The following is a 13,188-nucleotide window of genomic DNA, read 5'->3' as shown; positions in this document are numbered from 1 at the left end:
AATTTCGTATTAACACTGGAATGATAGATGTGCAAAAGATGATGTGCAAATAGAGATACTGGGGTGCAAATTAGCAAAATAAATAACAATATGGGGACGAGGTAGTTGGGTGGGCTAATTTCAGAATGGCTGTGTACAGGTGCAGTGATCGGTAAGCTGCTCTGACAACTGATGCTTAAAATTAGTGAGGGAGATAAGAGTCTCCAGCTTCAGAGATTTTTGCAGTTCGTTCCAGTCATTGGCAGCAGAGAACTGGAAGGAATGGCGGCCAAAGGAGGTGTTGGCTTTGGGGATGACCAGTGAGATATACCTGCTGGAGCGCAGACTACGGGTGGGTGTTGCTATGGTGACCAGTGAGCTAAGATAAGAATCACTCCTCTCTCTCTCTTTTGTCACTCCTCTCTCTCTCTCTCTCTCTCAAACAAAAGAGTGAGGTGTAAACCTCTAAACATCACACGGGACGAGACCCGTAATAACAAGAGCACAATACACGGTACTCATGAGACCAATGGACATGGGACAATAATCGACAAGGACAATGGGGAACAGAGGGCACATATATACACATACTAATCATATATACACATATTTCTTTATACTGTATGTCAGGGTTCCCCAACTGGTGGCCCGCGGACCGAATTTGGCCCACAGGTGATTTTATTTGCCCCCCCCCAAGTTAAGTTAAATTGCTGGACATAAAAGACTGTGAAAACACCAGCAAATCAGCTCCAATTTTGGAAATCTGTTCCAAAGTATTCCGACCCATAATAGAGAGATATACAGTATGTGATCATATACAAATGTAAGCAAGGTTTGAAATTATTATGTTTTAGTCAAATTTTATGTCTGTTTGGGATTCTTGCGGTTAATTTGCAGTCTACAAATTATTAGTAATTATGTTCTGGCCCGCGGAAAAAAATCGGCCCGAGGCTGAATATTGATGATCCCCGCTGTATGTCATTCAAATTACAGTTTGTGCATTATGAAAAAGCTTAGCGAAGGAGTAGCCAATCCCTACCTTCCTTTATGCTCTCCCACCAACCACATCATACATAGAACTACAATTAAATTCTAAAAATTCCATACTCCAGAGTCACTCCTCTATGACCGTGACCGCTACCCCTCATGCTTGCCTTGTCCTGCTGTGCCCCCTCTCTCTGGAAGTTATAGGTTAATCACCTCTGTGGTCTCTGTAGGCTACAGGCTAGGGTCTGGAGGTGGGGCTGATAACCTCCACTGTCAACACTGTCAAGAAACACACACACACACACACACACAGACACATGCTGCTGCTGGCCACATGGAGGCAGAGAAATCCTTTTTCCTCACCCACACAGCTCTGCTCTACCATGCCCTGTCCTAACCCCCTCAGGACTACTAAATGCCAGCTCTCTCTCTCTATCTCTCAAACACACACACACACTCCTCCCTCCAGAGCTATCACTCAGCATCGCCTCAATGCCCCCAACCCCCCACGCTGACTGACAGCTGGGCCACAGTATAGGACACACTCCTGGACTCACACTGGGGCCCTGAGCTGTGGAGCAGCTCTCTCCTCTCTCTCTCCTTCCTTTTACCCTTCTCCTTCTCCTTCTCTCTTTCTCTCCGACTCTTTCTGTCTTTTTCCTTCTCTCTCTCTCCATCTCTCTCTCTCTCCATCTCTCTCTCTCTCCTTGTCTGACTCCTTTCTCTTCTCTCCTCTATCTCTCTCCCTCTCTCGGTCTGTCTGTCTGTCTGTCTGTCTCGCTCTCTTTCTGTTTCTCTTTCTCCATCTCTGTCTTCATGTCTGTCTCCTTCTTCCCCCACCTCTCTCTCTCTCTCTCTCTGGAGAGAAAGAGAGAGAGAGAGAGAGAGAGAGAGAGAGAGAGAGCAGAGAGGGATGACTCAAGTAGCGGTGTAAACTATAAAAATGGACGTTGCACACGGCATATCACATTTAACAAACCAAACATGTAAATACCGTTATAAAAGATAAAGTAAAAACCTAAACCGGTATATAGTAAAATACGGTATACCACCCAGCACTAGCAAACACACACACACACACACACACACACACACACACACACACACACACACACACACACACACACACACACACACACACACACACACACACACACACACACACACACACACACACACACACACACACACACACACACACACACACACCAGTGAGAGAGATACAGAGATACACTCGGCTCTAATTATTTCTGACTGTTAAGTATGTCTGGGAGCTGATTCTCTCCCCCTGACTCTCAACCTATGTTTTTACTGTTAAACAGACCTGTAGGCTAGCAGAGTATTTTCAACGGAGAAGTAAGCACACACACACTCACACTCACACACAGTCAGGCGCATGGACACATACGCAAACACACACATACATACACACCTACACGTATGAACCCTCCACTGTGAATGCAGCTTAATGGTCACAACAACTCCCAAACCGGTTCCTTCCTGCATCTGGAAACAGCTAGGTATAGAAAATAGGCCATCATTAAGTCACTGTCTGTGCCCCTGTGTCTGGGTTTTAGGTTTTATTTATTCGCACCAAAGAAAAGAAGTGAAAGACAAAACAGTGCAGATAAACAACTGGTAAAAACGGTGTACAGGTGAGGTTGGAAGCCCAAAAGGGCTGATATGAAAACCACACCACAAATATAAGTACCAAAAAGTTCAGTCAGTTAAACAAAACATATTAATTATAATTGTAGATGATATACTCAGTATACAAGAAAAAACGTTGGATTATGTGAGAGTTAGGCTACATGGAGGGGATTATTGGGTAGTTTGGTTCATCAGGCTGACCCCCAGTCTTCATGGAGGGGATTATTGGGTAGTTTGGTTCATCAGGCTGACCCCCAGTCTTCATGGAGGAGACTACTGGGTAGTTTGGTTCATCAGACTGATCCTCAGTCTTCATGGAGGAGACTACTGGGTAGTTTGGTTCATCAGGCTGACCCCCAGTCTTCATGGAGGAGACTACTGGGTAGTTTGGTTCATCAGGCTGACCCCCAGTCTTCATGGAGGAGACTACTGGGTAGTTTGGTTCATCAGACTGACCCCCAGTCTTCATGGAGGGGATTATTTGGTAGTTTGGTTCATCAGGCTGACCCCCAGTCTTCATGGAGGAGACTACTGGGTAGTTTGGTTCATCAGGCTGACCCCCAGTCTTCATGGAGGGGATTATTGGGTAGTTTGGTTCATCAGGCTGACCCCCAGTCTTCATGGAGGGGATTATTGGGTAGTTTGGTTCATCAGGCTGACCCCCAGTCTTCATGGAGGGGATTATTGGGTAGTTTGGTTCATCAGGCTGACCCCCAGTCTTCATGGAGGAGACTACTGGGTAGTTTGGTTCATCAGGCTGACTCCCAGTCTTCATGGAGGGGATTATTTGGTAGTTTGGTTCATCAGGCTGACCCCCAGTCTTCATGGAGGAGACTACTGGGTAGTTTGGTTCATCAGGCTGACCCCCAGTCTTCATGGAGGGGATTATTGGGTAGTTTGGTTCATCAGGCTGACCCCCAGTCTTCATGGAGGAGACTACTGGGTAGTTTGGTTCATCAGGCTGACTCCCAGTCTTCATGGAGGGGATTATTTGGTAGTTTGGTTCATCAGGCTGACCCCCAGTTTTCATGGAGGGGATTATTCGGTAGTTTGTTTCATCAGGCTGACCCCCAGTCTTCGCTTGAAGTTATTGAGGGATGATGAGGTTTTGGCAATGTGAAGATAAGAATTCCAGAGCATGGTACCTCCTGTATCTGATAGAGAATTGACTATGTGAGGTGTGGCAGTGGGGAGGGTGAAGGTTATCACAGCGTCTTGTGTTATATTGATGGATTTCAGAATTAACCTGTTGTCACAACTTCCTCTGAAGCTGCCTCCTCTCCTTGTTCGGGCAGGCTTCGGCGTTCGTCGTCACCGGCCTTCTAGCCACTGCCGCTCCTCATCTCATCATTCCATTTGTTTTGTCTTGTTTTTACACACACCTGGTTCATATCCCCTCATCAGTACCTGTATAAGTATTCCCTCTGCCCCCCATTTCTTTGTGTACGATTTTTTATTGTGGAGGAGACTATAGCTCGGTGGAGCTTTATATATATTTGTATCGCCGGGATATTCACCCGTGTGCTTTGTTTTCTCCAGTGCACCGTTATACCTCACTGTGGTGTTTTACGCATTGCTGCGTACCGCTGTATTTTCTGAATAAACCATTTATTCTGTGATTTACACTCCTGTGCCTGACTCCGTCCAAATCACCCGCTACACCTGTCTGGGAGGTATGAGTCTTTGTAGATGAGAGTGCATAATGTGCGTATATTAATTGAGTAAACGAAGGTGCAGTGGGAGCCAGGTAATTAGAGGAGGTGTCTAGTCTTGCAAATGTATTTTGTATGATGAGTCATTTGTGTAGGCAGGAGGCATACAGTGCCTTGCGAAAGTATTCACCCCCCTTGGCATTTTTCCTTACAACCTGGAATTAAAATGGATTTTTGGGGGGTTTGTATCATTTGATTTACACAACATGCCTACCACTTTGAAGACACAATATATTTTTTCTTGTGAAACAAACAAGAAATAAGACAAAAAAACAGAAGTCAATACTTTGTAGAGCCACCTTTTGCAGCTATTACAGCTGCAAGTCTCTTGGGGTATGTCTCTATAAGCTTGGCACATCTAGCCACTGGGATTTTGCCCATTCTTCAAGGCAAAACTGCTCCAGCTCCTTCAAGTTGGATGGGTTCCGCTGGTGTACAGCAATCTTTAAGTCATACCACAGATTTTCAATTGGATTGAGGTCTGGGCTTCGACTAGGCCATTCCAAGACATTTAAATGTTTCCCCTTAAACCACTTGAGTGTTGCTTTAGCAGTATGCTTAGGGTCATTGTTCTGCTGGAAGGTGAACCTCCGTCCCAGTCTCAAATCTCTGGAAGACTGAAACAGGTTTCCCTCAAGAATTTCCCTGTATTTAGCGCCATCCATCATTCCTTCAATTCTGACCAGTTTCCCAGTCCCTGCTGATGAAAAACATCCCCACAGCATGATGCTGCCACCACCATGCTTCACTGTGGGGATGGTGTTCTCGGGGTGATGAGAGGTGTTGGGTTTGCGCCAGACATAGCGTTTTCCTTGATGGCCAAAAAGCTCAATTTTAGTCTCATCTGACCAGAGTACCTTCTTCCATATGTTTGGGGAGTCTCCCTCATGCCTTTTGGCAAACACCAAACGTGTTTGCTTATTTTTTTCTGTAAGCAATGGCTTTTTTCTGGCCACTCTTCCGTAAAGCCCAGCTCTGTGGAATGTACGGCTTAAAGTGGTCCTATGGACAGATACTCCAATCTCCGCTGTGGAGCTTTGCAGCTCCTTCAGGGTTATCATTGGTCTTTGTTGCCTCTCTGATTAATGCCCTCCTTGCCTGGTCCGTGAGTTTTGGTGGGCGGCCCTCTCTTGGCAGGTTTGTTTTGGTGCCATATTCTTTCCATTTTTTAATAATGGATTTAATGGTGCTCCGCGGGATGTTAAAAGTTTCTGATATTTTTTATAACCCAACCCTGATCTGTACTTCTCCACTACTTTGTCCCTGACCTGTTTGGAGAGCTCCTTGGTCTTCATGGTGCCGCTTGCTTTGTGGTGCCCCTTGCTTAGTGGTGTTGCAGACTCTGGGGCCTTTCAGAACAGGTGTATATATACTGAGATCATGTGACAGATCATGTGACACTTAGATTGCACACAGGTGGACTTTATTTAACTAATTATGTGATTTCTGAAGGTAATTGGTTGCACCAGATCTTATTTAGGGGCTTCATAGCAAAGGGGGTGAATACATATGCACGCACCACTTTTCCATTATTTATTTTAGAATTTTTTGAAACTAGTTATTTTTTTCATTTCACTTCACCAATTTGGACTATTTTGTGTATGTCCATTACATGAAATCCAAATAAAAATCCATTTAAATTATAGGTTGTAATGCAACAAAATAGGAAAAACGCCAAGGGGGATAAATTCTTTTGCAAGGCACTGTATGCACTGGCCCAGACAATATTACAGTAAATTAGATATGGGTAAATTAAGCTATAGTATAGAGTTAGGAAGCAAGCCTTATTTAACCAAACCACTAATCTTTCTGATAATACCAACAGATTTCATCACTTTGCTATAGACAAATTGAATATGATCTGTCCAGGATAACTTTTCATCAATTAGAACTCAGAGGATGTGTGTGGGTGTGCGTGCGAGTGGTGTGGTGTGTACGTCCGTGTGTGTGTGTGTGTGTTCGTACGTACGTGTGTTTCTTTGTGTCCGTGTGTGTGTGTCCGTACCAGGGGTTGAAACCGAAATTATTTTCCAATCATTTTGTTCTGAACAGAAGCATTATGTATTTTGTTGCGTTCCACTTTTCCGACCAGCAAAATAAAGTTCTAAACCGGTTCGAACCCCAAAAAAGCACCAGTTTATATCGTTCCTTTTTAAACCTTTTTTTTTTTTTTTACATTTAGCTCTACATTAAATGACTTCACCAATCAGTGCAAATAGAGCAGCTTGCTATGGAGCGGGCTATAGTTGTTTACCTGCAATGGACAGACATGTGAAGGGCGCAAGATGCGACTGAAATGTTGCGGGTGGGGAGAGAGCGAGAGAGGGTGGAGGAGGTTTGGCTTGAAATGCTGGGCATTTTTTATGACATGCATTATCTGAATTAGGCCCACCGAATTATACCTTCCTTCTATGAAGGAACTTTGAATGTGTGTCTGTGTGTGTTCCTTCCAAAGGGAACACTGAACAGGACCTTTTTTTGCATTTATACAAACTCATCACAGAGCCATTCCTGTCAGGGGGAATCAGCCTCCACCCTGCAGCCCCCTGTGGGGGCCCTTTGTGTTCCCTCCACTGGCCCGGGGGGGTGGGGGGGGATTGGTATATTGGGGGCTGGGGGCTGCTGGATGAGACTGGGGTAAGGCCAGGGAGGGGGCTGGGGGTTTTGGGACTGAGAGCTGGGGGCTCCAGCAGGTCACGACTACATGATTAGGAGAGGGCAGCTGAGAGGCTTGGCAAAAGCAAGGCCACACATCTACCATCTTCCATCATTAACCAGCATCTAACGATACCACCAACCCACCGGTTCCCAACTCCATTTCCTAGCCCACTCAGCAGGGCCACACCTGGGGGATGCCGCTGCCATGGTAACCCCTTCCACCCTCCATGGCAGCTCCCCACTCCCTTCCTGCCTCCTACTTGCAGCGGGTGGAGAGGAGCGCCGGGCCGGGCGGGCAGGGAAGCATGCTGCTGAGAGGGTTAATGTGCTCTGTCGCGCCGGGCTGGGGACAGGATGATCCTGCTGTGTGCAGTGGGGTGAACTGAGGGGGAAAACATGGCTGGATGTGGCCTTGCTTCCTCTGCTCTGCTAGCCCATCATGGTCTGAGTCACCAATAACAACACACTACATATAAACCCAGGCAACATTGAGCCATAACACTACTGCCCTAGGTAGTGTATCTCCACAGCACTACAACACTACCTAATAAAACTTCCCTGGGCCTTTCAACAACATCTCCCAACTACCCCATGTCCTCTACCCAAAACAGTCCTAGCCCAAGCCCAAGCGCCAGCCCCAGCCTCCAGCCCCCAGCCTACAGCCTCCAGCCACCAGCCACAGCCCCCAGACCCCAGAACCAGCCTCCAGGCCCCAGCCTACAGCCTCCAGCCCCCAGACCCAGCCTCCAGCCACCAGCCCCCAGACCCAGCCCCCAGTCTCCAGCCACCAGACCCAGCCCCCAGCCCCCAGTCAAAGCCCTAGCGCCATACTAAGCTTCAGCCCCAGACTACCTCCTCAGTACAGACAGGCAGTGAGTAATTTGCCGGGAAAGGATGGAGGGAGGGATGGAGTGATTGATGGAGGGAGAATGAAAGGACACTTGTCTCTCCTGCTCTCTCTATTTCTCCGCCTTGTCCTCCCTCTCCTTCTATCTCTCTCCTCCTCTCTTTCACCACCTGTCTCTTCATCACACTCTCATTCCCCTGTCTCTGTATCACACTCTTATTCCCCTGTCTCTGTATCACACTCTCATTCCCCTGTCTCTTTATCACACTCTCATTCCCCTGTCTCTTTATCACACTCTCATTCCCCTGTCTCTTTATCACACTCTCATTCCCCTGTCTCTTTATCACACTCTCATTCCCCTGTCTCTGTATCACACTCTCATTCCCCTGTCTCTTTATCACACTGTTATTCCCCTGTCTCTTTATCACACTCTCATTCCCCTGTCTCTTTATCACACTCTCATTCCCCTGTCTCTTTATCACACTCTCATTCCCCTGTCTCTTTATCACACTCTCATTCCCCTGTCTCTTTATCACACTCTCATTCCTCTGTCTCTTTATCACACTCTCATTCCCCTGTCTCTTTATCACACTCTCATTCCCCTGTCTCTTTATCACACTCTCATTCCTCTGTCTCTTTATCACACTCTCATTCCCCTGTCTCTGTATCATCCCTCCCTTCCTCCTCCATCTATTTATCCTCTCCCTGGCTGTCAATGTGTGCTCTGTGTAGCAGCGTGTGTTGTAGAGTGTTTCAGTGTGAGTGTGTATTTGTGTGTGTGTGTGTGTGTGTAACTGTGTGCTCTGTGTAGCAATGTGTGTTGTATAGTGTTTCATTGTGAGTGTGTGTGTGTGTGTGTGTGTGCGTGTCAGTGTGTGTGTGTGTCAGTGTGTGTGTGCATGTGTGTGCATGTGTGTGTGTGTCAGTGTGTATGTATGTGTGTGTGTGTGTGTGTGTGTGTGTGTGTGTGTGTGTGTGTGTGTGTGTGTGTGTCAGTGTGTGTGTGTGTGTGTGTTTGTGTGTGTGTGTGTGTGTGTGTCTGTATGTGTGGGTGTCAGTGTTTGTGTGTGTGTCTGTATGTGTGTGTGTCAGTGTGTGTGTGTGTGTGTGTGTCAGTGTGTGTGTCAGTGTGTGTGTGTGTGTGTGTGTGTGTGTGTGTGTGTGTGTGTGTGTGTGTGTGTGTGTGTGTGTGTGTGTGTGTGTGTGTGTGTTCGGTGTAGCAGTGAGACTGGTTGGCCCATTACACTGACAAGGACAGGAGCAACACACTGATGACTGACCTCCTGGGGGAGAGAGGGAGGAGAGAGGGAGGAGAGAGGGAGGAGAGAGGGAGGAGAAAAGAAAGAGAAGAGGGGAAAGGAGAGGAGGAGGAGAAAGAGGAGAGGAGGAGGAGGAGAGAGAAGAGGAGGAAGAGGAGAGGAGGAGGAAGAGGAGAGGAGGAGGAGGAAGAGGAGGAGGAGGAGAGAGAAGAGGAGGAGGAAGAGGAGGAGGAGAGAGAAGAGGAGGAGGAAGAGGAGAGGAGGAGGAGGAGGAGAGAGGAGTAGGGATACAGATGGCTAATCTACACACCAGAGAAAGAGGAAATTGGTCGGATTAAACCCTGGACCAGTAGCGGTGCGTGGGTAAAATCACTGGGGAAGCCAAGCCATATTAAAACCTATGTGTTGTGATAATTGCGTTGTTTGTTCTATAACCTGTTAGTTTATATGCCTTGACACCGTGATATATATAGGCCTAAGGCCGAGACAATAAGAACACACAGTGGCAGAATAAATTCAACCACACCTTCATCACAAAACCGGAGAGCAACCTCTGTCCAGTGAAGTCCACAAAACATATTGTATGTAGAGTAACAGACAGTTACATGACCTACAGCATGGTCAAGCAAGTTAATGTTTACGCCATTTTCCGACCACTAATCAACTATTGATTTAGAACCACAGAGAGTTACCGCAAGTCGCAAAGAAAGCAGGAGCTGCCTCCACTATTCCAGCACCATTTCAACTTCAACATTTCAACATGATCAAATCATCTCTGCTTAGTCTAATACAGTGACAACTAAAAGATACCAAAAAATGATTTAGTCCAATCAACGTAAGATAAATATGATGTAGCTGTCCATGGTTGCATGTGCGCGTGTGTGCGTGTGTGTGCGTGTTCGTGCAAGTAGAAAAACATGTTGACCCTACTTGTAGAGAAACGCCAATGCCATCCTCCTCTCTTTCATGTTGACAGTACACTGTTATTTTTTGTTGTCCTAGGTTACCTGGCTAAAATGCTTGCTTGCTAGCCTAACTTCCATTCATGGGCAACGTTAGCTAGTTAACATTAGGCTTCTACATCTAGCCACATACTGAACTTCCATCCTCTCAGGCCAGGGGCACAACAATGTATGAATTAATAGTTGGATCAGATTCGCCGTTATAACCATTGGCCAGTACGGAGAATTAAGTAAAACCACAAGTCCAAATCCCTATCTCCATCCATGGCTAATTTAGAAAAGGGCCAATTTTAGCTAGCTAGCTAGCCACCAGAGGACAACAACACAACGAGACACAACAATTCAAGTTTTTCTGTCAATGACGTATTTCTCTTGATGCGATGTGATAGGAGTGACGCCAAATCCAAACTGGCTTCCCTTTACACTTTTACTTGGTGCGCCAGGACCATTCACAGTTGAACTTGCTCAGTTTAGCTCAACGCTGATTGGCAAATTTTTTATACAAGGGAGGCCAAATACTCCCTTGTTTCCGTTGCCATTTAGGAGCTGTCCGTCAGGATGAGACAGTGTGCCCGGCCCCTCCCCCTCTCCTAATCTCAGAAAGGACACACACACACACACACACACACACACTCTGAAAGGACAGCCCATTAATGGCCAATTAACAGGCTCTCAGCGGTCAGGGGTCAGGGCCCTGATGGATTGTGGGTCTTGGGACCTCATCAATACTAACCTGCTTCTGCTCCTCCAGGCTAGCCATGTGTGTGGGCGTGCGCGGTGTGTCGGTCCCAGCCAGGAGCCGGGAACAGAGGCTATCCGTTACCACGGTGACAACAGGTAATGTGTGAAGCCAAGGCCAAGCAGCCAGCAGGGAACTTTTTGTTGTTGTTTATACAGTGAGATAAAAAAGTATTTGATCCCCTGCTGATTTTGTACGTTTGCCCACTGACAAATAAATGATCAGTCTATCATTTTAATGGTAGGTTTATTTGAACAGTGAGAGACAGAATAACAACAACAAAAAAACGAAAAGCGCATGTCAAAAATGTTATAAATTGATTTGCATTTTAATGAGGGAAATAAGTATTTGACCTCTCAATCAGAAAGATTTCTGGCTCCCAGGTGTTTTTTATACAGGTAACGAGCTGAGATTAGGAGCACAATCTTAAAGGGAGTGCTCCTAATCTCAGTTTGTTACCTGTATAAAAGACACCTGTCCACAGAAGTAATCAATCAATCAGATTCCAAACTCTCCACCATGGCCAAGACCAAAGAGCTCTCCAAGGATGTCAGGGACAAGATTGTAGACCTACACAAGGCTGGAATGGGCTACAAGACCATCGCCAAGCAGATTGGTGAGAAGGTGACAACAGTTGGTGCGATTATTCGCAAATGGAAGAAACACAAAAGAACTGTCAATCTCCCTCGGCCTGGGGCTCCATGCAAGATCTCACCTCGTGGAGTTGCAATGATCATGAAAACGGTGAGGAATCAGCCCAGAACTAAACGGGAGGATCTTGTCAATGATCTCAAGGCAGCTGTGACCATAGTCACCAAGAAAACAATTGGTAACACATTACGCCGTGAAGGACTGAAATCCTGCAGCGCCCGCAAGGTCCCCCTGCTCAAGAAAGCACATATACAGGCCCGTCTGAAGTTTGCCAATGAACATCTGAATGATTCAGAGGAGAACTGGGTGAAAGTGTTGTGGTCAGATGAGACCAAAATCGAGCTCTTTGGCATCAACTCAACTCGCCGTGTTTGGAGGAGGAGGAATGGTGCCTATGACCCCAAGAACACCATCCCCACCGTCAAACATGGAGGTGGAAACATTATGCTTTGGGGGTGTTTTTCTGCCCTCAGCCAGGGCATTGAAAATGGGTCGTGGATGGGTATTCCAGCATGACAATGACCCAAAACACACGGCCAAGGCAACAAAGGAGTGGCTCAAGAAGAAGCACGTTAAGGTCCTGGAGTGGCCTAGCCAGTCTCCAGACCTTAATCCCATAGAAAATATGTGGAGGGAGCTGAAGGTTCGAGTTGCCAAACGTCAGCCTCGAAACCTTAATGACTTGGAGAAGATCTGCAAAGAGGAGTGGAACAAAATCCCTCCTGAGATGTGTGCAAACCTGGTGGCCAACTACAAGAAACATCTGACCTCTGTGATTGCCAACAAGGGTTTTGCCACCAAGTACTAAGTCATGTTTTGCAGAGGGGTCAAATACTTATTTCCCTCATTAAAATGCTAATCAATTTAGAACATTTTTGACATGCTTTTTCTGGATTTTTGTTGTTTGTTATTCTGTCTCTCACTGTTCAAATAAACCTACCATTAAAATTATAGACTGATCATTTCTTTGTCAGTGGGCAAACGTACAAAGTCAGCAGGGGATCAAATACTTTTTTCCCTCACTGTAGATGGAGGCCTTTACACGGTCAGATAAACCACAAGTCCCAAAATGCCCCCCTCTCTCCTCACCCCCACCACCTCCAGGCCTTAATTGTTGCTGCCTAAAAGATTGTTCCTGCCTAAAAGACACAGTGGCGCTGGACTTATGAAGAAAGAGAAAGCCAATAAAAGATGGGAGATTTCGTCTCCCCCAAACAGAGACTGATGTCCCCGATGAGGAGTCAGGAACACATGAGGGATCTGACAGACGGAGACAGAGCAGATGAGACCAGACATCACTGAACTGACTCCCTTTGATGTGACAGCCAGAGAGACACCATCGGTTTTTGTTTTTAAAATGTTTATGACAACAACAAAGGAGTTGGCTAGCCTGGAATCCAAACTGAACTGTTCCAAACTGCACCATTTCAACCATTTCATGGCAAAGGAGCAGGCTAAAGCAGAGACAAATATGGCTACTACAGTATCAGTTCTTGATGTTAGACCTATTCAATTCAGGGAGACCCCATTTGTTTTCATCTCAAGAGACTCCCTGGTGAATTAAAGATGAAATAGATTCAGAAACACTGATTGAAGGATTGTTTCTGATTCCAGACAGGACCACAATGAATGGAATGTATCTTCTCTGATGGTGATGCAGTAGGTCAGTAATATGTCCTGCCCCCACCACCATCCCATCTCTCAGTCAGTCTGTCCTGCCCCCACTGCCATCTCTCAGTAATAT

At 46.3% G+C, this 13,188-nt stretch overlaps 1 protein-coding gene across 1 annotated transcript in view; it reads right to left on the bottom strand.

The window, feature by feature from the left end:
* LOC311119552 (SH2 domain-containing protein 3C-like) overlaps positions 1–8,504 on the bottom strand; it is a gene marked incomplete at its 5' end in the record, with an annotated part of 58,583 nt that extends 50,079 nt beyond the window's left edge. The window contains one exon of the mRNA XM_084194230.1: positions 8,001–8,504. Coding sequence (XP_084050356.1) covers positions 8,001–8,504 — 504 coding nt within the window. The remainder of the gene's footprint in view (positions 1–8,000) is intronic.
* Positions 8,505–13,188: the final 4,684 nt, after the last annotated feature.

This window comes from Coregonus lavaretus (assembly GCF_964263955.1).
Source record: "Coregonus lavaretus genome assembly, contig: HAP1_SCAFFOLD_1653, whole genome shotgun sequence".
In the NCBI taxonomy this organism is placed as follows: domain Eukaryota; kingdom Metazoa; phylum Chordata; class Actinopteri; order Salmoniformes; family Salmonidae; genus Coregonus; species Coregonus lavaretus.
The sequence above is the reverse complement of the archived record's forward strand: the minus strand, read 5'-3'. Positions and strand labels throughout refer to the sequence as shown.